General features: G+C 36.1%; 2 protein-coding genes and 1 long non-coding RNA gene across 3 annotated transcripts; 2 read left to right on the top strand and 1 right to left on the bottom strand.

Annotated features, from left to right (window-relative positions):
- The first annotated feature begins 1,002 nt into the window (after nt 1–1,002).
- On the top strand, nt 1,003–5,200 carry LOC137385299 (uncharacterized). The gene is made up of 5 exons (XR_010977757.1): nt 1,003–1,139; nt 1,611–1,729; nt 2,295–2,394; nt 4,366–4,475; nt 4,991–5,200. It is a non-coding gene; the product is annotated as an uncharacterized lncRNA (long non-coding RNA).
- A 397-nt stretch (nt 5,201–5,597) lies between these two features.
- On the bottom strand, nt 5,598–8,843 carry LOC137410562 (dnaJ homolog subfamily C member 27-like). Its single transcript, XM_068095999.1, has 6 exons — nt 8,745–8,843; nt 8,437–8,502; nt 7,868–7,940; nt 7,504–7,700; nt 6,816–6,886; nt 5,598–6,091 (listed from the first exon to the last, which is right to left on the bottom strand). Exons 1-6 carry the CDS (start codon nt 8,814–8,816, stop codon nt 6,007–6,009), a joined length of 564 nt encoding a protein of 187 aa, XP_067952100.1. The 5' UTR covers nt 8,817–8,843; the 3' UTR covers nt 5,598–6,006.
- Nucleotides 8,844–23,962: 15,119 nt separating this feature from the next.
- Nucleotides 23,963–26,013, top strand: LOC137405086 (tetratricopeptide repeat protein 5-like). The gene is made up of 2 exons (XM_068091314.1): nt 23,963–24,047; nt 24,550–26,013. Exon 2 carries the CDS (start codon nt 24,584–24,586, stop codon nt 25,892–25,894), a length of 1,311 nt encoding a protein of 436 aa, XP_067947415.1. The 5' UTR covers nt 23,963–24,047; nt 24,550–24,583; the 3' UTR covers nt 25,895–26,013.
- Nucleotides 26,014–27,727: the final 1,714 nt, after the last annotated feature.

Genomic DNA, 27,727 nt, shown 5'->3' with positions numbered 1-27,727 from the left:
ACTCACCCGCATCCCATCCAACTGCCTTCTGATCACTGAAACAGGAGCTACAAAGAGTCGTCAAACACTTCAGCAAAAAATACATTGGTATGAGAGTCATCTCCACGCTCATTAAAATGTCAGCAAACAACAGACAGGCCACAGTCGGCTGCATCAACCCTCACTCATCTTCAGTAAGTATCCTCCCAAAAGACTGTCCGACTATTTATGAACCAGAAGGAAGATCAGATTATCACTACAACAAACCCTTTACCGTGGGCATCTATTAAGTCAAATCCACTATTGGCAGTGAGTCACAAATTTTCCCACACATGCAACCGCTATTCGACCAAACTTAGAAGGATTGTGTGAACTCATAACAGCAGATGAAACTAACTCAGTTACCCATCAAGTATGGCAGTGTCTTCAGAGTTTTTTTAGGAAATATCCATTCCACCTAAAATTCAGCCTATCAAGCGGGCCTCATAAAGGATAGGATGTTAAATGGTCAGGAGGTAGAATAACAAGTACAGTAGTTGACGTATTGTGATCTAGTGGAACGTCGACAGCGCCTGGAACTCTCTGGTAGTGCTAGTAAATAGAGAGGTGAACCTTGGAGCCTATGAATAAACTAATTACATGTACCATGTAATGTAATTTGAAGCCATGTAATGTATCATCACGAGTAACTGAGTCATGTGATGTATCATCACTAGTAACTGAATCATGTAATGTATCATCACTAGTAACTGAGTTGCGTAATGTATCATCACTAGTAACTGAGTTATGTAATGTATCATCAATAGTAACTGAGTCATGCAATGTATCATCACTAGTATCTGAGTCATGCACTACTTCACTCTCTGAGCTCATAAAAAGTAAATAATAAATCAAGAGTGTTTTTACTGCTATGGCTATTAGAGTGTTTTTTGGGAAGACCTGCTTATGGAATTTACGAATAGAAGAAAACCAACTTGGTTTAGTAAGCTCAAACCTGTTCAGCTCATTTACCAAAATGTTTTAGTTGAGAGGCGTGAAAAGTTCACCAACATGAAAAGGGATGCTAATTTCATATACTCTGTTCAGACACTTGAAGATATCGGGATTGCTCTGGATGTACTACAGACAGGAGACCAAACTGTTCACCCTATAGACAAAAAGTACTTGTCACTTAAATGTAACCATAACATGCCTGTTTTTTAGCCTTTGTAGTCAGTAAAATTGGCACCCAATAGTGTTGGTCTATTGTAGAGTTTCAGCCAATGAAAAACAGGAATGTAAAGAGGGGGCATTCTAGTTTAAATGGTTGATATCACTAGAATTTTCACTATAACCAGTGCAATATACCGTATACTAGCTTTGTAGCCAATGAGCTAGCTGATTACATTGTTCTATACAATTGTCAAAGTGTAATGTTCAAGGCGTCTGATGAGAAGAGACAGCTAATTTTAAAGTGCTAAATTAGGCTCCAAGCTCTATGATACCTGGTCATTGTTACATCCAACCTTTAATTTTTATTACGTTGATTTAGTATTTTTTTGCAAGTTTAAAAAAGAGTCATCGCTGACTCTTACAACTGTTCATCAACCATCGCAACTGTTTGTCATTCACATAATTTTATAATTTTTTAGCTACTCAAAGAGTATTGGCGAAACTCGCACTACTCCAACCGTAGCCCTTATTCCATAGAATTGTTGGACATATTCAATTGCGAAAAAAATCAGCCATCGACACCAGACGTCGGCAAAAAGTTCGTCACATCTCCAATATGTCATAGTAGCCTTATTTCATGTATATGTCTGTTGTTCTTCTATATGTATATGCATTACGAGTATGATAACTATTCCATATGTCAATGTATTACATGTATGATAACTCATCTATATATCTATGTATTACATGTATGATAACTCACCTATATATCTATGTATTACATGTATGATAACTCACCTATATATCTATGTATTACATGTATGATAACTCACCTACAATATATCTATATACATGTATTACATGTATGATAACTCACCTATATGTCTATGTATTAAATGTATAATAACTCATCTATATATCTATGTATTACATATATGATAACTCATCTATATATCTATGTATTACATGTGTGATAAATCACTTATATGTCTATATATTACATGTATGATAACTCATCTATATATCTATATATTACATTTATAATAACTCATTTATATATCTATGTATTACATGTATGATTGCTCATTTATTTAATTATGTATTGCAATACGAGAACTAATTATTTATGGCTGACATTTACTGACACACGTGTAACTGTGTAGAATGCTGCTTTGGCATGACTCCAGGCTTACTAACAGAGTTGGAATTCTTGCTGAAGGCCTGAGAATCGCACTCCCAGAAGCTCCCGCTACTTGTTACATGGTGAGTAGGTCATGACAAAGATTTGTGTTACACTAACAACCATTTATAATTAGACGGATTTATAGTTAGTATGTGTCCTTTGATCATGGTTAAATTGCGATAGCTTGTTCATGCAGTATAGCCTATTATGCATTATAGCTTGTTTACGCTTTATAGCTTTTGTACGTTTTATAGCTTATGTAGGTTTTTTGTATATTATAAGGTGTAGCTCTACCAGTAGCTCAGTGTTCATATCATCTGTAGGTTGTTGTATATTATAGGGTGTAACACTACCAGTAGCTCAGTGTTCATACCATCTGTAGTTTGTTGTATATTATAAGGTGTAACACTACCAGTAGCTCAGTGTTCATATCATCTGTAGTTTGTTGTATATTATAGGGTGTAACACTACCAGTGGCTCAGTGTTCATATCATCTGTAGTTTGTTGTATATTATAGGGTGTAACACTACCAGCAGCTCAGTGTTCATATCATCTGTAGGTTGTTGTATATTATAGGGTGTAACACTACCAGTAGCTCAGTGTTCATATCATCTGTAGGTTTTTGTATATTATAGGGTGTAACACTACCAGTAGCTCAGTGTTCATATCAACTGTAGTTTGTTGTATATTATAGGGTGTAACACTACCAGTAGCTCAGTGTTCATATCATCTGTAGTCTATTGTATATTATAGGGTGTAACACTACCAGTAGCTCAGTGTTCATATCATCTGTAGTCTATTGTATATTATAGGGTGTAACACTACCAGCAGCTCAGTGTTCATATCATCTGTAGGTTGTTGTATATTATAGGGTGTAACACTACCAGTAGCTCAGTGTTCATATCATCTGTAGGTTGTTGTATATTATAAGGTGTAGCACTACCAGTAGCTCAGTGTTCATGTCATCTGTAGGCTTTTGTATATTATAGGGTGTAACACTACCAGTAGCTAAGTGTTCATATCAACTGTAGTTTGTTGTATATTATAGGGTGTAACACTACCAGTAGCTCAGTGTTCATATCAACTGTAGTTTGTTGCATATTATAAGGTGTAACACTACCAGTAGCTCAGTGCTCATATCATCTGTAGGTTGTTGTATATTATAAGGTGTAACACTACCAGTAGCTCAGTGTTCATATCATCTGTAGATTGTTGTATATTATAGGGTGTAACACTACCAGTAGCTCGGTGTTCATATCATCTGTAGGTTTTTTGTATATTATAGGGTGTAACACTACCAGTAGCTCAGTGTTCATATCATCTGTAGGTTGTTGTATATTATAGGGTGTAACACTACCAGTAGCTCAGTGTTCATATCATCTGTAGTCTGTTGTATATTATAGGGTGTAACACTACCAGTAGCTCAGTGTTCATATCAACTGTAGTTTGTTGTATATTATAGGGTGTAACACTACCAGTAGCTCAGTGTTCATATCATCTGTAGGCTTTTGTATATTATAGGGTGTAACACTACCAGTAGCTCAGTGTTCATATCAACTGTAGTTTGTTGTATATTATAGGGTGTAACACTACCAGTAGCTCAGTGTTCATATCAACTGTAGTTTGTTGTATATTATAGGGTGTAACACTACCAGTAGCTCAGTGTTCTTATCATCTGTAAATCGTTGTATATTATAGGGTGTAACACTACCAGTTGCTCAGTGTTCACATCATCTGTAGATTGTTGTATGTTATAGAGTGTAACACTACCAGTAGCTCAGTGTTCATATCATCTGTAGTTTGTTGTATATTATAAGGTGTAGCTCTACCATTAAGTCAGTGTTTAACTCTCTGAAGATCGTGCAGACTCCCTTACCACGTGGGAGACACCAATCGGAGATATTGAATAACCGATTATGTCATCTAACAACAGCTCATCTGTTATTAATGTTAACATCTAGTTTATCCACATGTACTCACATAAACTCAATCTTGTTTACTGCTCATCCACTTTTATTTGTCATTTACTATAGTATTTCTGTTTTTTTCAGTTTGGCAAAGGTGTCTATTCTGCTGATTGCTCCAGTAAGTGGCAACTATAATTGTTGTGCATCAAGGGCAAAGGCTGTTGGACTACTCCTTCTTAATGAAGTTACACTTGGTAAGTTATATTATGTAGATTGTCTGGATATGCGAGTTCAGTCCTGTCGCCATTCATGAGAATCAGGCTATTTTTTTAAAGCTGCCTGAGTTCTCGCATCATGACTATTAAGTGAAAATAGTTGGCACATGTATTATTTTTGTGCAGGGCAACAGAATGTCCTACTCAACCCTAACTATGGCACTAGTAAGCTGCCCACTGGAACCCACCCTAAGAACAATCTAAACCTACGAGTGTCACCCCTAATTTCTTGCTAAGTTTATATTTAACACACAAGAGAAAACAATTGCAAAACAAATTGTGCATCTTTTAAAAATATTATATTATGTAAACCTTATATCATAACAAAGCCTGGGATGTAGGCCAGACATGGAAGGACTGTGATACCAAAGATACCAAATGTTTATGAACTTCTTCCGTTATCAGAGAGCTGTTAAAATTAAAATAGCTTTTCATCATTATCATGCCATCACTGATTATGAGTGTATTTACCATGTTCAACTAACTTCTTATAGCAGTATACTGAAGCGTATGGTACGGCAATGCTGCAGCAATGGCGTAATTGTACCATGCGGAAAGATTGAGAAGAAGGGTATATCCATCCCATCAGGATACACACTCTTATACAACGAGTATATAGTCTATAACTCCGAGCAGATCAAGATGAAATATCTTCTCAAGGTCAAGTTTGGTTTTGACTAATAACTCATTTCATAGCAACGCCAACTAGTACATAGTCCAACTAGTATATAGTCCAACTAGTATATAGTTCAACTAGTATATAGTCCAACTAGTATATAGTCCAACTAGTATATAGTCCAACTAGTATATAGTCCAACTAGTATATAGTCCGCTAGTATATAGTCCAACTAGTATATAGTCCAACTAGTATATAGTCCGCTAGTATATAGTCCAACTAGTATATAGTCCGCTAGTATATAGTCCAACTAGTATATAGTCCAACTAGTATATAGTCCAACTAGTATATAGTCCAACTAGTATATAGTCCGCTAGTATATAGTCCAACTAGTATATAGTCCAACTAGTATATAGTCCGCTAGTATATAGTCCAACTAGTATATAGTCCGCTAGTATATAGTCCAACTAGTATATAGTCCAACTAGTTCCGCTAGCTCTAGTTCTTCTTTTGTCATTTTTTACGATTTCTAGCTTTACTCTTTTTATAGATGCTGTAATTTTTATCTTTTTAGATTATATTTTAGGCACTAATGCGCCTCATTCCATACACGTCTGCGTAAAGGAGGCTAACAATTAGCAGGCTGGCGCTGCCAGTCGCTGTTAGCTACCAACAGTAAATATAATCCAAAGTTCTTTTAACCAGAGTAAATCAAAACTTGCATAAATGCTTTGCCATCTTATTATGTTGTATCAAATACATGTGTGTGGGAAGACTCAATACAGTGGGTCGACTGAATGCTGCCCTCACTATTTGCTAGTTTCACACAACCTTGACCTCTAGTCTTCTGCGCGAATGATGGCACCATTAGTTCTCTACTAGATGAGGATTGGGTCATCGTTTGTTCATGATGGATGCTACGAGTGCATTGTACATGGCTAACACATTCTCTCCTGTCGCTGCCGATGATTCAAAGTACCTGCTCATACAAATGTTACACTCATCAAGTACCTGCTCATACAAATGTTACACGCATCAAGTACCTGCTCATACAAATGTTACATCCATCAAGTACCTGCTCATACAAATGATACACGCATCAAGTACCTGCTCATACAAATGTTACACGCATCAAGTACCTGTTCATACAAATGTTACACGCATCAAGTACCTGTTCATACAAATGTTACACGCATCAAGTACCTGTTCATACAAATGTTACATGCATCAAGTACCTGTTTATACAAATGTTACACACATTAAGTACCTGCTCATACAAATGTTACACACATCAAGTACCTGCTCATACAAATTTTACACGCATCAAGTACCTGCTCATACAAATGTTACATGCATCAAGTACCTGTTCATACAAATGTTACACACATCAAGTACCTGTTCATACAAATGTTACCCGCATCAAGTACCTGTTCATACAAATGTTACACGCATCAAGTACCTGTTCATACAAATTTTACATGCATCAAGTACCTGTTCATACCAATGTTACATGCATCAAGTACCTGCTCATACAAATGTTACATGCATTAAGTACCTGTTCATACAAATGTTACATGCATCAAGAACTGCTTTCATCAACACAAGTGACACATTCTTTTCTTATAGATAGTGTTTAAAAGCGCTACAGGTATTTGACTAACAATTCTGGCATCTAGGATCTCTTCTGACGAAAAAAGACTCACCCCATTTTGTGCTGTTTGGCCCACTCCTCGCCCCTCTCTTTTGTTATGATTCGCTTCTGCTTTTGGTCCACCTGCAGCAGGAGGAGTATTTGATAAGATAGTTAGCTAATAAATGCTACAACTAAAGCTAAGAAACCACATGAACTGATGGAATTAAAATACTCTCCCACATAAATTCATCCCAAAAATGTTTAGAATTCCTTTAAAAGAACTTTTGTGGCAAGATAAGGTATGCTTAATAACATAAAAGAGGTAGCCTGAGGTCTGCGTTTAGCTGGAGGGTTTTAATGACTCTTTAATTGCACTAGTAACAAGTGTTGATGAGCTGGTTGCCATCATTCCATCTTGACAATTATTTTCTCTCTCGATTAAATGATTTTCAAAATAATTTTGAGAGTTTAGTCACAAATTTTGGTCTACGCATAAACTTTTATTGAATGTTGCTAGTTTACAGTATCCAGCATCAGGTTGATTAAACACTCAGCATATTTCATGGATATGACCAAGTTGGTATTCCAGTAAGAGATAGCACGATTCCAGTAAGAAATAGCACACCAATTTGTACAAGACACTGTAGAATTTGGTAGAAGAAAAAGACACACAAATTGGGGTACAAAACTCAAATAAGTAAAATAAAACTCCAAGAAATTTTTTGTGTACACAATAGATGTTGGTACGATACACATGCCTTGCATGCGCAGAGTATGATGACTGGTTTAGGAACACAGGCTCGGGTGATTTCCTCGTACCACATGTTAATTCCATCGAATGAGCTCTGACTCGTGACGTCATACGTAATGAATATTCCATCTGTTTTCGCATAGAGCTCAATTCTTGTTTCGTAGTACTCATCACTTCCTGACAAGTCCCACAGGTGAACTCTCACTACGAATGACACATTACCTGTACTTGAAGTGCTAGTAACTCATCTTAACTACAGACATGTAATATTCAAAATAGTAGCCTCGATTCTCTAAGAAAGCTTCACATATTCATACTTTGTTATGTTTCAAGCAATGCAGTTCAGACAGATGTTTACTGTTATGACATACCTTCTTTACCACCTATGGTCTCTATCTTAAAGCCATAATCCACGCCAACGGTTGGCTGATATCCAGGAGAGAACTGCAAAATAACATGGATATCTATTTATCTTTTGATGAAAATAAACTATTTCAGGACTCTGCAGTACAAATCATATACAAGAAACTTTTGCATATGTACTGCTCTATATTCACAAATCTCATTTGTACAAAAAGCATAGTATTTGACACTTCTATAAATATATAAAATCGCGGCTGTGACTTGACCACGAAGCTCGGCTTTGTGAGCGCAAATTGCTGCTCTATGTATAAATGCTACACTTTCTTGTATAGAACAAACTGCTAAAAAGCACCATTAATAGTTGTCTTCACATTGAATATGCTGTAAAATCAGGCGCGCATTTGCTAGCTTGAAACTGACATCCAAATGAGAATCTTGGGAATATTTGAATCTAGCATAACGAGCAAAAAACTTTACCGCAATAACAAGAATATATTCTGTAAATGATATGGCCTGCAAATATCAAATGTTTGTAAGTTTAAATATATTGTATTATTTTCAATGAGCTTCTACCAACCTTGTTCTCACAGAAATATTTGATGAGGCATGTTTTCCCTGAACTAGTATTGCCGACTCCCACGAGCTAAAATGGTATATCAGAAGAAAAAAAGTCATATGTCATAATATCAGTGGTCATAATGTCAGCGGTCATGAGATCTCATCATAGCTAACATAATCTCAGTTCTTGCGAGCTTCTCTTTACAATAAATCTCCATTTAACTTGAACATTTAAGTATGAAACTGCTTGATAAGAGGCCATTAAAGAGCTGTTTACAGCATCCCGAACAGTGCTAGAAAGCTTTGAAATATAAATAACCAACCAACCTTGACCCAGTTCAAATTTTCAAGCGTTGTTGATATCTTTGCGTCAATTTCATCAAGCTTATCCGTTATCATTTTATGGGCAGATAGCCAATATTCCACCTACAATAAAGCCATGGGCTAGAAGTGCTATAGTTTACTATGTTTTAAAGTAAAAAATAAACGCATGTAGGTATGTTTTATTTAATAACAAAAGGGGTTTCATATTATTCAATAACTTTTAATACTAGTTAATGTCTAACTGATTTTTTTATTCTCATAAAAAGACTAGCATCTCTGCTGATGGAACTTTGTGGTATAGCCATGTCATCTGAAAATCTAGGTGTTAAGATTTGTTTAAATTTTAGCAAATGGTTTTCAGCTACTGAAGCATTAAACAAGTAAGCCCTATAAAGGTCTTCAAATTTGGGGGTAATTAAGATAGTGGCTTGACTCAGAAGCTACAATTTCTTCTGCTTCACAATACTGCACCAGCTTAGTCGATGCATACTGTGAGATAGTAAATAACACAATCAGTCACAAGATATAATGTGCTAAATTTACTTAATGCTGACTAGCATAAATAAAATCGTGCAACAAATATAAGACAAAAAAATGCATTAAAAATTGATATGCATCTAGATATCATTGCAACACATCAAAGTGAAGGGAAGATGTGATCAAGAGCTGAGAATAGACACAACAGCATGCGCAACAATAGTACTAGATATAAGTAAAATATATAGAAATAAAAGTGGTTATTTGATCACAACTAATTTGTTTACATAAATGTAGGGGGGAGAAGTTTTCTTTTAAAGAGTTTCTGGTAATGATTAACAACATCTCAAATATTGCTTATTGATTCAAACTAAATATAAATGAGAGTGTTCAACAGCCAACTCACATGTCTATGTTAGTATAAAGTGTAGTAGGAAAAACAGTAAGCTAAAATAACTGTGATATGTGCTAGATGAGTCAGTTGGTGCATTTTAGCTAACAGCTGCCTACAAATTACTTGCAACATTTTATTTAGAAGTTATTTTAATCAAAGTCCCTTTCAATGAAACTGGTCAACTCATTTGCTCCCAGATATCTACATTGTGTTTTAGTGATATTCATGTCATTGACAATCATGTAAATATTTCCATTGTCATACACATATATCACTTACATCCTCCTAAACCAAAACTATCTTTGCTTACCAGACAAGATAAAAAGTGTAGTTAAATGATTGGTTGGTATTGTAACAAAGTTCAGTAGAAGTCTGATCTCACAATCATGCAATTAATAAATTTTGCCTTGCCGCAGGCATCCCTTTGTAAGTATTGCACTGAAGAGGATAGGTAGCATTGATGACCATATAAACAGTTTATGCGCCACTTTGATTAGTGATCTCAAATATGCATTGCAATAAACAAGAGTGGTGTACATCAAACTGTTTGTTGTGTGTGCTTTTGTCTTACATTTATATGTATATCGGTATATGCATTGTGCATACAGGTTTGTTATTGCCTGTTCCTTAGTCACATAAAGATTGTGATGATAAGCAGGGTTAGCGACTTAGCGTGCACTGCACCTAGTTAATTAAAGTATGTATGATAATCTAAGATGAGATGCTTGGCCAATATTACAGGTATTAACAGACTGTTGCGAGAGTGCATAGCTCCTATTCGAAGAAGGACCCTGTGATTATCATAATCGCTACGAAAGTATTCATTGAACCTGAGCTATAATAAAAATGTATGGCAACCCATTTTGTTGCTGTAAAACATAAGGTCGAGTTGAGGTGCGCTATCGCTACATTAAAATAAGTCACCAGATTTGTTTACCTGTTAGCAAGGGACAAAAACTCACAGAATAACAATTGCTACACGGCATTGTAACACGTTAGATTGCAGTTAGAATAAGTCACAATGTTGTAGTTGAGTATTACAGAGCTCAGAGTATAAAATAATTAGCTTTTGTTGAAGATGCACACAAAAACAATAGTACAGTTCTTGTTTAATAAATGGTGTTTATATTAAAAAAACTTCAAACGACCAACATCTCCGAACAGTCGAGTTCACATTAGACAAAACCTGAAGAAATTGTAACAAATTATATATATATATATTCGAATCTGTCCAATACGCCCGAGGGCATTATATGAACATAAAATTTGAGATAAAATGATTGATAAGAACGCTAAAACCTAATTTGTTGCAACACTAAGATCGTATTAAAAACTGAGGGAGTCATCAACGCCCTGACCCACAACATTCGGTGCCATTCTATTATAAAAAGAGTGCCTATATTGGTCTATCCTAAAATGTGGGTGGACTACTCCATGACGGGTTTGGTGGGATGGGTTAAAAGAGATATAGTTATTGAGGTCTAGTTCATATAGACCAAACTCAATTCTTTTTAAAAATTTCAAATCCAAATCTTCTCTTCTATCTTTTAGTTCTTGGATGTTATTTACACGCATGCACTCTGTGACACTATCCATAGGCCCGAGTCTGAAAATCCATCGAACCCCCCGTCTTTGAATTGTTTCTAATTTGTCAGTTAAGCCTTTTGCGTGCGGTGACCATACCTGACAGGCATATTCGAGCAATGGTCGAACAATTGTGTTATAGGCGACAATTTTTGTTGATATGCTTGCATTAAAAAGGCAGCGTCGGATAAGTCCGAGTGCCTTATTACTTTTCTTAGTAATGTTTAAAATATGCTCGTGCCACTTGATGTCGCTTTGTATGAAAACCCCCAAATATTTCAGACCATTCGCCTGTGGTATAAAAATTCCGTTCATAAAAAGTTTAAAATCTGGTGTCGACCTGCCCACCTGCATGTGGATACACTTTTCTGGATTAAATGTCATGCCCCACTGTGTGGCCCAATGCTGTAATGCTGTAACGTTAGTCTGCAAGGCCAGCTGGCTGGTGTTTGTCAAATCCATGCACAGCAGAGTATCATCGGCATACAGTCGACAGTCAGCGTCCTTCACACAGAGTGGCAAGTCATCGATGTAAAGAATAAACAATAGGGGTCCCAGCACTGAGCCCTGAGGTACTCCTGATTTAATACTAAAATTATGTGATGTATAACCATTCACTTGAACCACAGAAGCTCTGTTTCTGAGCCACGCTTCTATCCATTTGAGGGTACCTGTATCAAATCTGTAAGCCTTCAATTTGTGTATTAAAAGTTGGTGGGGCACCTTGTCGAAGGCCTTTGCAAAATCAAACGAGACTATGTGATACTCTCGGCGTTCTGCCAGTGCTTTAGAAGCAAAATGTGTAACATCCAATAATTGGGTGGTAGTGCTAAAATGTTTGCGAAAGCCGTGCTGATTGTCACTTAAAAGGTTAAGACTACTTAAATGCTGCCACATAGAACTAGAGATAATGTGCTCAATTATCTTTGAGGTTATTGAGGTCAAACTTATTGGCCTGTAGTTTTGCGGTAGGTCCCGCCTACCACTCTTAAAAATTGGGACAATATCAGCCAGTTTCCAGTCGAGAGGCACATAGGATTGCTCTAAACTGGCCCTCAGCACCGAAACAAAAACGGGTAAAAATTTTGGAACGTTCTTACTGAACTCTTTAAGACAATAAGATGATATTTTGATGATAAATTGAAAAAGTCTTCGTATTAAATGCATATTTGTTTGCTTGAACCATTAAAAAGTAAAGTTTCTATTGATCTTGTAACACTCAACGTACAATAACTGTTACACACCGCAAAATATGAAATGTAGCGTCGTAGCAACCATCGTAAATTTTCCAACCTTGCCTGCGATTCTTTATTTATTTACTTATTGGTTAATTTCGTTAGCAGTTTATATTTTGATTGCCGAAAGGAATTTAGACCGAAAGCTATACCGCGGATCGTTTGCGCGTTTCTTTAGATCGCCTCTGATAAACTAACTGCAATTTACAAGTGAAGGATAACGGTTAATACACTGGTCTTACCAAACCTGCATTAGGTTCACAAACTATTTGAATCGCGGCTTCTAATATTGTATTTTCTATGTTTGCACTACGATAATTTTATTTTAATCGCAATAAAAATACTACTCAGGTTTATACTATAAGAAAACAGGAAATAAAACGCTGCTTGTTTTGTATCCATCTCACGCATTTTTGTTACATTAGATATATTACACAAATATGTATTAGCTCGACAGCGGTTTTTAGGAAATTAAAATTAAACTTGATTTCATCCTCCCAATCTTAAAATATTCGCCTTTTGTTCGTGTAGTGTTTTTGTATTTGCCTTTATTTAGCACATTTTGCACAATAGCTTTTTTTCATGGTGCTTTTCACTGTCTGTTATGAACTTCTTCTTTGGCTTTCGTCTTGTTATGGGTGGGTGTGGAGAAATTATGTTACGCATAACTAGTCCGAATCCATACGTGTCATGACTTAACAAGTCATTAATAAGTTGGTACATTGAATTAGTTGCAAGAGAACATATATTTACAAGTTATCTTCATACAGGCATGAACAAGAAGCCCCGCTGCGCATGTGCGCATATAACGAGTCTAATTAAAACTACAACACATACGCAACATCAGTGTTGAATTTGCTTTGTCATTTCATTCTATTCTGACTATGTGCAGCTTGTGCACTTTTGCTTAGCTTGTGTGGGAACTAATTTGATTATTACTGGTTCAGCTACAAGTGAAGGTGTTAAGCTATTGTAAGCAATACTGATATTTACCAGTAAAAGTTAATTCTTTATTCTATAAGTTCAACAAATAAAATACACTACTAGCAAAATTCTAAACAATAATATTAATGACAAAAGGTTAAAATAACCAATAAAGTTACTCCTTACTCAAACGGTCATCCATATATGCTTGCTCGGTCCATACGGCTGCGAGTTTCAATAGTCAAACAAAAGTGATGGCAGTCCTTATGTATAGAGGCTCGGTAATTAAGATAGGGAAGTGAAAGCAGATCAGCCGATAATGGAGAAGGAGGCTCCATAGGTAATGGAAAGAGAGAGGGAGGCTCCAGAGGCGGGGAAGAAAGAGGGAGGCTCCCAAAGCAGAGGAGCACGCCTCAGCAGGCAGAGGGAACCTTAACAGGTTCTTGAGAAGGAGAGATAGATCGATCCGATTAGTCATTAGAGCTGTTCTTTTTTATAGATGTTTCTGTTAGCCTTTGAGAAGGTGTTTAGGCGCTCAGGTTCTGTTCTTTATGTTGCTGAGGGTTAGCAATTGAGTGAACTTGTCTCAAGTACATCATGAGAGTATAATGATTGGAAATGATGACTAAGTCCAATTGTCTTGGTCGTGTCTGGTACAGGTCTGATATCGTTCGATGGCTTTTTGATGTGTCAATGGATGTCTCTCTCCTCATGAGCTACTTGCACAGGAGGTTTCTAAGCTGTTTGTAGATGAGTATATGATGACGGTCTTTATTGTCAGTCCTCTACTGTATTAGGTGTGTCATGTTCATTGTAATATTGCATGTCTCCAGTGTTTAGGCGTTTCTCCATTATGCTATCTGCTTTTGCTAATATTTCTATACAACATTTTTACATTTATGCTTTACAACTTGCGTGTTATATCCGCTTCTTCGCTTTACCTGTAACGTTTTAGTTCCTTTGTTTCATCCTATCTCTTGAACGTCTCAACCGGCGATCTTGCAAAAGTTTTTCCGTGTTATGCTCTTCTGCTTACAGCTTTTTCAAGATTTCATATTGCATCAATGTAGGTTGAACAACACACAAATTATTGTTTTTATTGACATCAAACACAAAAACCAGCTTGGACGCTCATGCAATCATATTTCTTTTTTATTATTCAAGTGTCATTTTATTTTTAAAAAACACAGACAAGTAGTAAATTAGTAAATACGTTTTCCTGTCCAACGCATGTACTTCATTGAACACAGCTGAAACATGAATGTAATGATAAGTATTGTAGGCAATTACCTGTATATCGGTATTGTAGCAAGCGTCAGAGCATATCAGGAAGACTAGGACAGGGGCTGGCTGGCCAGGGGGGTACCAACTGCGAGACGAGATCAGAATCTAAATCATGGTCGTGTTTTTAATCTACTTGTTTATTACTCACACTTCTACTGCGGCTGTCCTTGGCGGTCTGATGTGATCATGAGCATTAAAATGTCATGTGCGCTTAATTAATACTATTACACGTAAAATCACCTTTCCTCAATCATGTAGTTTGCATCAGATAAACTGTTGAATGGTAAGATTTGCTTAGGCTTTATCTTAAATTCTCAGATTTTTGATGGCTTTAAAAAGTTTCATAAGTGATATAATTCCAACTCTGTCAAGTCTAGTTTTTGTGTGATAATATTATTAAGTAACGTGCAGGCACCTATCTGTGTCAACACTAGAATAAGGCCGTCTGTTGGGTCTTCCATTGCCTATATGCCACTAGTCCCTAAAAGCCATGACACCGCCATAAAACCGTTAATCCTATACCGTCATTATCTGATAGCTTCAACACCATCGCAATATTGTCATTGGTCTTGACTCCTAGTAATGTCTCTCTATTGCCATAGACATCATTACACTACATAAGACTTCGCAAAACAATTACACACCATGCCCCTTCTCCTAGAAAAAGGCCAACTCAGAAAATCTTAATTTCACAATCTATTTCAGATATTATCATTTCAAAATCCAAACCATTTAAGTTACAATTCGCAAAATTCCAAATTGAAATTACAGAATTTACCTCTCTTCTACTTGGTTTACTTATTTCTACTTTATATGCTCATTTCGAATCTTCAAATTCCATCAAAATTTCCTCTATGTTACCAACTGACCCATCATCTTTTTTGCTTCCCCAAGAACTCTTCTTCTGCAGATAGGTCAAGGGTCTCAGACTCCTTGCCTCCTCTTGACCAGCAAAGGCATCTGTCACACTGACAGGCTTGCTGCTTTTAGACAACTCTGAGGCCTCAAGAGACTCCTGCAAGGGGTTTCCAAAAGACCAACAGCTTCCACCCTGGCCTTCTCCACAATGAAGGTCTCCTCCTCGGAATCGCCCTTCGGGCTTGGATTGCAAGAGTTGGGTCTAGCAACTTTTTCTGCTTCAGCACAGGCGCCGTCAAAAACACTATCTATTGCGGGCCTATCCTTCGCAGATCTAGCGAGCAAATGGGCTTTCACTTTGGCTATTTCAGCCAAGACACTTCGGAGGGTGACAGAGCTCTCATACTGTTCTCTCAACTTCACTTTCTCTAACTCTCATCTGCTCCTCAAATCTGCGCTGTAATTCCTCTCTCCTTCATCAAATATTTTTCCTTTGTTCACCAAATTTACCTTCATTCAAGAGGTTGTCAGTTTCTACTTCATCCAAAAACCCAGTAACTTTACTCAAGATTGAAATTTTCTTAAATTTTGTTTTGCTTCTTACTACGTCGGCGTAACCAGCGCAAGATCGAAAAACTGACCCACTAGGCTTGTTCACCTATTTCTTTTGATTTTTATTACTGGATCTATAGAATCTATCACCTCCATTAGGGCTCTCTAAATAATGGTGTCCAAAATTTTTGCACCAGTTATATTTTATTTCTTGGTCGCAATTTTTAGCCCAATGACCACCCTTTTACACTTGTTACAAAAGTTTCTAGGGCAGGGTACAGCTATGTTATCTTTTTGGCATTACATACCATGCACCATTTAACACCTTCATTATCCCAAACCATCTTTTTTATTTTTCTCAATATCCTTGCTATTTGCCTTATGATCACTGGCTTTTCCTGGAATCACACCGGTCCTTTCTTGGACTCCTCATTTTTCAGTTTAGCTTTCGACTTCACTGCCCACAATCTTTGTCTTTGATGTTCTTTGTTTTGATTTGTCTACAACAGTATTAGCGTTTTAAAAATGTAACATATCCAGCTCAGTCTTCTCTATATTCCGTCTCTCAGACCTAGTTACAACTACATTCTCTTCTACAGGCTCCAAGTGTCTAGCTTCAGTAATATTGACAGCATCATTATTAACATCCTGACTTGAGTTGGATTCTTACTCGATATTATCAATTTCCCCTTCTAAATCATCACTTTTACTATCATATGCAATACAGTGCGCACTCGCCGTACGATTTTAATTCATTCCACGGTTGGCATTGTATAGCAAAAATATCGTATAGAGGGGATGTAGAAACCCATAGTAATTATATAATGCAAACATCCTCTGGTAAAAAGCATCAAGATTTTATATAAGTATTATTAAAAATTAGTAACATTAAGTAAAATAGTACAATTAGTAAAATTACATATTAAAAATTAGTAACAAAATAGCATGCTAACCTTAATAACTATAGTTACCTACAGTAACTATAGTGTATCTAATAGTGATGATCTGCAATAAAATGTAATACTACAATAAACTATGTGCAGTAGGTACCGTAGCGAGCTCTTACATTCGAAACTGACATATAACATAAACTTTGAATTTAACTTCAATGAATTTAGCTTACTAAACACACATTTAAAACCAAGTTTTAAGATATGTACATGTATGTATTTTCAACTATTTTACTAAACTTTAACTTTTTCATCACTAAAATTTTCTCGCTTATCAATTTTCGACTCTTTTTTACTATAAATTTCAGCCGACCTCATTGAAACCTTTTTCAAGCTAATTCAACGAAACAGCTCGAGCAATGCTGCTCTTGTATTAAAGTGGATTTTTGTTAGCATAATAAGAGAAGTTGTCTGATACCTGACCTTCTGTTCGAAAGAATCACAACTCCAACTTTGCTATTGGTTTTGAAAGTAAAATATTTCGTACCACTTTTCAGATGAGGGATGCTGAACTGAGAGAAATCGGTTGTATTCCTTTCAGGCATTGTGCGAAGGTTTATGTCCTCTCATCGCTTAACTCTTTTTCCCGGGAATTCCCGATGTCTTTACTCAGACTAGACTACTGGGACAGAGTTTTGGTAACTGACCAATTTGATATTTCTTGTCCCATTTTTCCTTAATTTTAGATTTCCTAAGTAAATCATTATTTTCAAATTCTTCATAATTTACATGTATACCACTGTCATACAGCACACCTAGACTAAACCTATTTAGTCTACCGAAAATGGGTTCATTAGGTGAGTACCCAGAGGACAATTGATTTGTCCTATAAGCTAACAAAGCTGAATATTTATCTGCACAATTTGTCCAAAGTCTTTTTACAGTTTTTACAAAACGGTCTGCTAACCCATTGGATTAGGGATATGTAAGGCTACTGGTAACTACTTGCAATCCATATGATTCATCAAAATTTCTGAATACTTCATCGTCAAAACATAGTCTATTATCAGAACAAACCATTCTTGGTATACCAAAATTCAAAAATGTTCTTTTCATAGCTGAAATAATCGCGTTAGATGTCTGAATAGCTTTTGAAATAGCCTCGATCCACCTCAAATAATAGTCCATAATTAACAAGTATTATTCATGTTCAAATACAAAAACGTCATATTCAACCATTTCCCACAAAACAGAGAGTAGTCCACTGACATACATGTACATAGGTTTGTATTTAATATCCGTATGCATAGTAAAAATATTACAATTATCCACAAAGCCTTTAATACCATGACTAAGACTATGCCACCAAATATGCCACTGGGCTCTCCTACGACATTTATCAACACCTTGATGACCTTCATGACATTTCTCTAGATAAGAATGTTGTAAAGATTCAGTATGTAAATTTGAGATTCGTAAAGCAGTAAACCGTTAAAAATGCTCAACCTTTCTCTACTTGTGATAAAATTTACTTATCTCTCTAAGTTTGCACTTGACTCTGGCCATCCTTTCTCCACATATTTTATTACAGGTTTGCCTCCTTCATCATTAGCCAAAGTTTGCAATATCTTCTCCATCACTATTTATCTATTCGGATGATAATACTACATCACATCTGCGTACTGTTCTACTTCTGCCCAATTATCACGATCAACTGTACAAACTTCAGGTTTATTTAGTCTCCTTAAAGAATCTGCTAGAAACATCCCCTTTCCAGGAGTATGAAATATGATATAGTCACATATCATAGGTCTCGATCTAAATTTCTGTATCCTAATCGGCAAATTAGCTATTTCCTTTTCGCCCAGAATTGGGATCAGCAGTATGTGATCCATTTCAGTTTCAAATTGTCTACCTACAAGGTAGTGATACAATTTCTTGCATGCCCAAGTCGAGTGCACCTCATTTCAGCATTGAATTTCTTGCATGCGTAAATTATGGCCTATGCCTCTTTCTCAATTTGAGTCCACCTAATTTCAGCCTATCTCATAGTCCTAGAAGCATATTCTACAGGTTGCCACAGATTGTCACTATTTAACTGCTACAAAACAGCACCAATAGCACTCTTACTAGCATCAGCTGAAACTCGTTGTTTCTTAGCAATATCAAAAGCACACAATGTAGGAGCTTCAGTCAACAAATTTTTAATTTTCTCAAAACCTTGTTGTTATATACCCCAATACCATTCAGATTTGACCCCGTCACAGCATATATCGGAGTGCAATATTCTGAAATAAGATTACTGAATTTACTCAAGTAATTGACCATTCCTGTGAACCTTCTTGCATCCAATTTGTTGCTAGGAGATAAAACGTCTAAAATTGCCTGGATTTTGTCTGGGTCAGCTCTAACACCAGCACTGGATACGATATGACCCAAAAAATTCATTTCAGTGCAACCAAATTCACATTTCTCCTTTTTCAAAGTCATGCCAGCTTTTTGTATTCTTTCTAGGAATTTCCTTAAACGTAATTAGTGTTCACTAACTGTTCGACCATATAATAGTACATTATCCATTAAGCGTAGCACCCCCTTTAGTCCTTACAATGTTCTTTCCATAGCTTTTTGAAAATATTCAAGTGCTGAAGAAATTTTATAAGACATCTTATTGAAACAATATCCATGCCGAGGGGTGACAAACGTTGTCAACAATTTACCCTCAGAGTGTAAATTTCTTTGCCAAAATCTAAAATTAGCATCCAATTTCGAAAATATGCTACTTTCAGATAAATAACTTAGCATATCAGAAATTCTAGGTAAAGGATATATTTCCTTTTTTACATTTTTGTTCAAATTTGTCAAGACTACACACGTTCAATATTACCACCAGGTTTTGGTTTGATAATACTACTAGGCAACTTTTTTTTTTCCTACTTTTTAGCTTACTCCTCAAGTCTACCCACAATCGGTCTGGGCGTAAATAAACACTTGGGTTCTATATTTTCCTTCTCGTTGATTCTAAAAATACCTAGTATAGTGCCTAAACCCTGAAAAAATGTCAGGAACTCCCTTATAGAATCAAAATCATCTTTGCACATACTAGTTACCATGACAAGCAAGTTTCGCTGTCGTAACTCATGTACTCTTAAAATATTTTCCTAGGAGCTGTTTAAACATACATTGGAGTGTCGGCAGACCTAAAAGTACTTCTGATTTCAACTGTACACACTCCGGCTACATATAGAGAAGATCCATCTGCACTAAATAAGTTACATTCAGGTTTATCCAAATTCAGACCAAGTATTTTACTCGTCTCTTCTGTTACTGTGGAGACTACTGCTCCAGTATCGAATATAAACTTGATATCTTTACCATTTACTTGCAAAACTTTAGTTAATATCACTGCCATATTGTCAATCTTTGTTGCTATTAGTGAACCCCACTCTTAGATGAACTTTCTTCGACCCAACATAACACCTAGCTCTCGAACAATCTCTAAAGTGATGTTCTTCATTTCTACAAGCAAAAGCAAATAATACTTTTAGCAGGGAAATTATATTGCTTAGGTGAGGACCCTTTATAATAATGGGTCCTCCGCCTATCTCTCCACCCAAATGAAAGGGTGTCAGACCTATCACTACCTGAACTATCTCTTCTAGACAGCCTAAAACTAGAACTCTCACCACGAGATTTCTCACTCTTCTTAGAAACTCGGCAAACAGATGCAACACAATTACTACTGTCATTAGATTCATTTTCTGCTCTCACATTGTCAACTTCTACGATGATATCTCTCTTAGCATCAGTAATAATAGACTCTGATTTGCTAGCTAAATGTCTAGTTTTCAGTTTGTTAGATATTTGGTCCTAAGTCAAGTAAATTTCTTGCATTAGCTTTTTCCTAGCACTGGAATCACGCTAACCATTCTCTGCTACAGCTACACAAAAGCATTGTCTCAAATTGTCATTAAATCAAAATCATCAAAATCCATGTCTCTACTCAGCTTTTCCACTCTCACTAAGTACTCTCTCTTTCTCCCCAAAAGCCTGTAAAACCGTAACAAATCTCATCATCTTTACTAAAACACTCCTCTCTCTCATAATGACCTCTCAACAATGTTAAAGCAGTCTAATAAGCATAAACTGCATGGTTCGCAACACCAAACTCTAAACTCTTCAGCAACTCCATTCCACTGCTACTAACAGCACTCAATAAAGCTAACAGTTTAGTCCTTCCTGCAAAAGGTGGGGCACCACCATCAGTACTACACTGTTTGTTTCACTCCCGGTCATCCTTCACCATTTATTTATTTTATACTATGGCTCTTTCATCAGTGAAACTCTTTTTGACTATGAATTTGACTATGAACTATTTTTGACATAGGAACTTTGCTTAAATTTATGCATCCTTTTAGCAACAAAAATTTCTGAGTTTTTTTGTGAATAAACCCCTTTTCTTCAATATTGTTTTTAAAGCAATTGTTTCTACTGAATTAAAAATGTAAACCATTTAACAGTTCTCTACAGATAAAACCAGACTTTGTTCCTAGTGCGGGTAAAATTAACAGTTAGTTTTTGCATCATTGAATCTCACTATAATTTTTATGGAATTCCGGTCTACTGTGATAATGAATACGTCGCATGTTGTTTGTTAAGTGCACTGGAATCTCTACTTACAAAAAAACTCCCCATACAAAAGTTTCAAGTTTCGAAATATATTTTAGTAAAAATTTTGCTTCACCTCATGAAAAAGCTTTTTTTAGATACAAAAGGTTATTCCTATTTTGAGCTGTCTGTATGTTTCATATTATGGCCCATTTACTTCCTGTTGGTACGACGTGCAACAAGCCTGACTCAGTTTCATTTGCTAGTGAAATTCAGTAAACGACAAGTGAAGTGATGCATTTTTTGTTCATAGACTAATGTGGAGTTATCTATTATATGTCACATAAAGGCTAAGACAACTTAAGTTTTTAGCAATTCAGGCTCTGCATTTTCTGTCTTATGACACCTTTTGTTCAGTTTCTGACAATTTAAATAAATTTATAACTTAAGCTCTTAAAACATTTATTTTGCGGAAAATAAAACCAAGAAAACAAAAAACATCCACCTCCGACCGCCGTCTTCCTACTCCCGCGGTTTTTACTTAGCCTCATCTTGATGACGAATGTCAAAGATAAACAAACATACCGTTTTTAGTTTTCACCCTCATTTTACTGTTCTTTCTATGCATATTTATGCTATTCATTGTGTAGTAATATAATAGTATAGTTCTAACATGTATTCTCATTGTGTAGTAATATAATAGTATAGTTCTAACATGTATTCTCATTGTGTAGTAATATAATAGTATAGTTCTAACATGTATTCTCATTGTGTAGTAATATAATAGTATAGTTCTAACATGTATTCTCATTGTATAGTAATATAATAGTATAGTTCTAACATGTATTCTCATTGTGTAGTAATATAATAGTATAGTTCTAACATGTATTCTCATTGTGTAGTAATATAATAGTATAGTTCTAACATGTATTCATTATAGCTTTTAACCATTATATGTATTTATAATTCGTACAAATGTCATGTTTGAGTTTTGGGGGCTTAGAGCAGATTAGGTCGTTTATATGGTAAAAGTTGCTGAATGTCCAGAGTTGCTCGAGTAATAAAAAACAGCAAACAATTTTAAACAGTCACAGCTTACGTAGTTGTCAATGGCTGTTGGCAAATTAGCCAATGTCTAATTGGATTAACTGAAGCTAGTACCTATATTGCTAAAATCACTGTGATGCCTATGATAAGAGCCGTGAAGCCCGATTGTGTCATGCCACGCATCACACAACATTATTGTGCATATTTTACCCTAACTGATGTAATTAGTATGTGCCTAATTAATCCATTGTATCAGAAGTATCCCATGCCACTCAGTGGATAGAACGTGTGCTTGCAGACTTGAAGGTTTTGTGTTCAAATCCAGTGTGAAGCAGATTTGTCGTTTCTGAAACGTTATCGTTATAATTGGACAGATAGACACACACAGATTTCTATATAGATGGATTTCTAAATAGAAATCTTTATAGTTACGAAATGGCTTCTGGAACAAATTAATTTCATAAGTAGATGTTCTACTGTATCTGTATGTTGCTTTTTGGAAAGATTTTTTATGTCAATTTTAATGTGTATTTCTCTTTCTTTGGTAGTTTTAAAGGCTAAAGGCCAGATTATAAGGCTAAAGGGTTGATTATAATTCAGCTATTTTCGAAACAGGGATTGTGTTTAGCCGTAGTAATGCAAAAATGCCAAGAATAATCTGAGATTAAACTATTACATTTTTTGCAGTTTTTATTAACAAAATGTTTTATCAATTGCATGAGTATTTATTTATAATGTTGTTGAATATGGTGTTACTTATGTAGGAGTTGTGAACACTATATTTAGTAATTGCGGAGTAATTTATTGCAGTATTCTGTTACACGGGAGTAATTTGTGATTACAATTGTCTCTAGAGATTTAGTAGATTTCCAGCTTGTGCTTAATCAATCAAACTGGTAAGTCTGAACAATCTAGCGCTTTCTGATAATTTCTCAAGCAGAAATAATCAAATTAAAGAAGAAATCCACAACATCTATGAAAGACTATAGAAATGTAAAGGCATAAAAATATATCTGGTGTTTGAAACTCACCACTAAAACATTATTGCTCCGATAGCTTCATGCTTTATATAACAAGATGTTCAGGTCCACACAAAGGTTATTGTGAGTGATAGCCTAATCAATGCCTAATCAATACCTAATTAATACCTAATCAATGCCTAATCAATGCTCAACTGAGCAGTAAAACCCATAACTCAAGCATTGTGCATTAGTCGGTCAAGATAAAATTTTTGCATAAATTCTTAATAAGTTTTGTACTGGTCATACAGTTTCATGTGACAAGAATAGGATTTCTTTGGTTGATAGTATCAAAGGTTTTATGTTATGTAAGACAGATAACTTTACGTGTTTTGCATTGTTTGTATTCTTAGCGATCGACAAGCATAGACTGCAGACACCATATCTTGGAAGCGATCAACTAAACCAAAACTTGATTCAGATTGGAAAAATAAAAGGTAGGATTATGAAACGTGTTAATTTATCAAAGATAGCAAGTCTAACAGGCTGCTTAGAACGCACAGACTATTACTAACAACTTATGTATTATCCTTGTTTAAAGCTTTGCGCAATAAAATATTATTTCCTTCGGGATTCTGCAAGAGCACAGGGATAACAACTTTAAGCTAAAAAGTAATATTTTATTTACTTTGCTGCATAATTATGTTCTTTTAGCAAGTTTCAATTATTTGGAGGGTGTCGTACTTTTGTCACAGACTACAGAGAAACAATGTTACATTTACTTGTCACATATTCATCACACCAATCATATCACTTGACTGCTTATTAAATTTTATTTTGTAACACGCCTAAACTTCAGCAACATGTTTATTTAATTGCATAATACCGTAGTTTTATTTACAAACATTGGTCAAAAGATGGCTACAAAAAAATGGTGATTTCTAGCTCTATAGGTAGATGAACGTTAAATATGTTGAGATCTCCCGTTCTGTGTTGCAGGATTTCAGCGTCGCACAGTAGTTAGAATAAAGCAATGAGTTTGGATCGAGAAGAAGTTATTGCCAAAGTGGACAGCTTGTATCGCTTCAGAGACTTGTATTTTGAGGAGCATCCGCTCTCGCAGGCTGAACAAAAACCAATCGATGTTGAAAAAAAAATGAACGAGGCCTTATTAGTTGTGGAACAAAATCAAACAAGCTTAAAAAACAAAGCTGAATATCTTCTTTTGAAAGCTAAGTGTCTAAATGTCAAGGCCAATTTTGACGAGGAGGCAGAGGAAGCCATGTCTAAAGCTGTAAAATTAGATCCCAAGCAGGTAGAAGCCTGGAACATTCTTGGCGAATGTTTCTGGAAGAAGGGTGATATCGATTCCGCCAAGAATTGTTTCTCAGGAGCTCTGCAACATTCCAAGGACAAGGTTACTCTACGAAACCTTTCTATGGTTCTGCGTCAGTTTGGCTCTTCAAGGGAAGAAAAATTGCAGTACATCACTGAGAGCGTGTCCAAGGCAAAGGAAGCAGTTAATCTAGACATCACTGATGGAACTTCATGGTTTGTGCTTGGAAATGCATACTTATCTCAATTTTTTGGTGGAACTCAAAATGAACAAACTCTGCAGCAATGTTTAAAAGCTTACACACAGGCTGAAAAGGATGCTGTTGCCAAGCACAATCCTGACCTCTACTACAACCGCTCCATGTGCTACTTATACCAGAGTGATTTCAAGTCAGCTCTCATCAATTTCAAAACGGCTTCACAGCTAGATCCGTCTTGGGATTTACCCATTGCAAAAGCAAATATGGTTCGAGATTACCTGCGGTCTACCAGCTCCATGTTGTCTAACATGTGTGGCTTGCTTGGCAAAAATAAACTGCAGAAAATCATGTCTAGCATCACTGATGACGATCTTGGACCCTACAGTGGTGGTTCGTACACAAGCCCTTCAGGAAAAACTCTGGCTCTGAAGCCGAAATGCTTAAATCAGCTTAGCCCAGGTTCTAATGCTGGTATAGTAATCAATGGTAAAGTTATTGGCGGGCTTTCAACGGATGCCGCTATTCCATATACATTTTTTCTGGTAGATTCCAAGGAAAACTGTATCGCTGTATGTCTGTACAATGTTTCAAATGCATACGGTGTTAAAACAGCAGACTCCATCGCGATACCTGAACCTTATGTGATGTCGGTAGGTATCGAATCTGGAGAGGGTCTAGTAGACAGTAATGAGATGAAATACAATTTCATTAGAGTTGCGACTCCCATGGTCATGGTTGTCAATGGTAAGAAGCTGGGCATAGATAAGCAGGCACCGACAGTCCTCAAGGTCACAGCTCTAAGTGAATAGTACATCAATCATCAAGATGAATTAGTTTTTTACTCTTTTGTTTTCTAACGAGTTTGTTGTTCATTGCCCTATTTTTCTGTACTAGGTATGTCTCACTGGTAATACATCCTTCTGCTTGTCTTCTATTCTTGTTCAAACTAAGTGAGTACGTATATTGGCCTACGAACTTCAATCCCTCCAAAGGCTGAGTCATGACATTGATATGGGAATATCTTTTTATGGAGGGAAACTAGTCTTAGCTCATACATATGCGTAATGCAACAATGGGGGTTTGGTAGCAAAGCTACAAATATAAATATATGGGTGATGTCCCATCATTTACACATGTTGCACTTCATAGCTCCGGAACTACTATTTTGAAAACAGTAAATTTTATATTATTTGAAAGCCAAGAAAATACTGCATCTAATAATTCAAAGAACTTTATTATGGGAGCAAATGTGCATGTGTAGTTGGCATCAAATAACTCTATATGTCCCAGCATTATTTATGAACACGCCCATATACAGCTCAAAATGTAGATAAGTTAATAAAATTGTCTATTGTTGTTTTATGTAGTTGTGGTAAGACAACTTCATGTTTGTTCATGTTTTACACTATACATTTGCCATAATAGTTTGTTATCTTCTCAACGCCAGTTTCGTTTGCTGAACTCCTTCTCTGGCAAGTGATTGGCTACTCACTGTAAGTAAGCATGCTTTAGTCGTGTTTTGTCTGTTTTCACTTGACTGTAGAGCACATTATAAAATTGAGTCTAACAGGAAGGTATCTTTTCTGGCTCTATTATTTTAATGTATAAATGCAATGCATTGTTGTGAGCTTGTTTCAACAAGCTGACAACAATGCATTACAAATTTTTAATAGTGAACTGCACAACAAGTAGTTATCTACTCTTGTTCTTCAGCATGCTCTTCATACCAAGGAAGATAAATAAACAGCTTTTTAGTTATTTTAAACATTGTCATATCGATACATAACTGTTTTCATGTAAATCTTGAAATATCTTATAGAAAATATGGGGCCTACAATTGCTTTTCATGCAAGCAATGCTGCTAGGCTTAACTCAATTATATGTAGGTAAATAGTCTTGAATGCTATGACCATTGCCTGGGCTATTAGGAAGCAATAACTACCAGAGCATCACTAAAACAACTGCTTATTCTATATAGAATTTTAAATGAATGACTTCTCTAGGAGCCATGGTCAATTCAACTCCTAGTCGCAGGTTTAGCTTTGGGCAAAGGAAAGCTATAAAGAGTCGGTTAATGTGTATGTCGGCTATCAAATGATAGCATCAAATAGTGCAAGCCCATTTCATGTCATCAGTATTGTGTCATAGAATTTCACCTCTGCCATTAGGAAATATGAATGGGGGCTGGTTCAATAGCTCTACAAAGAAGATAAATATTCTAATGGTGGTCCCTTTTGTTCAAATAAAGCCTACATTTAACCTCTGAACTGACATGTTTTGATGATGTTCATTTAGTATAATTCAAGCATTGTCGACACATCCGTCTCAGGCTTTTAATGCAAGTTAGGTGCAATACTGTGTGCCCCTTAACTGCTCTGTGTATGTCTGTCTGGTGCTCTATGTGTGTCAGTGTAGTGCTCAGTTGTATGTCTGTGTAGTTTTCTGTGTATGTCTGTGTAGTGTTCTCTGTATGTCAGTGTAGTGCTCTGTGTATGGCTGTGTAGTGCTCTGTGTATGTCAGTGTAGTGCTCAGTGTATGTCTGTGTAGTGTTCTGTGTATGTCAGTGTGGTGCTCTGTGTATGTCAGCGTAGTGCTCTGTGTATGTCAGCGTGGTGCTCTGTGTATGTCTGTGTAGTGCTCT

Source organism: Watersipora subatra, chromosome 1 (assembly GCF_963576615.1).
Source record: "Watersipora subatra chromosome 1, tzWatSuba1.1, whole genome shotgun sequence".
Lineage (NCBI taxonomy): Eukaryota > Metazoa > Bryozoa > Gymnolaemata > Cheilostomatida > Watersiporidae > Watersipora > Watersipora subatra.
This window is presented reverse-complemented; position numbering and strand designations above follow the sequence as displayed.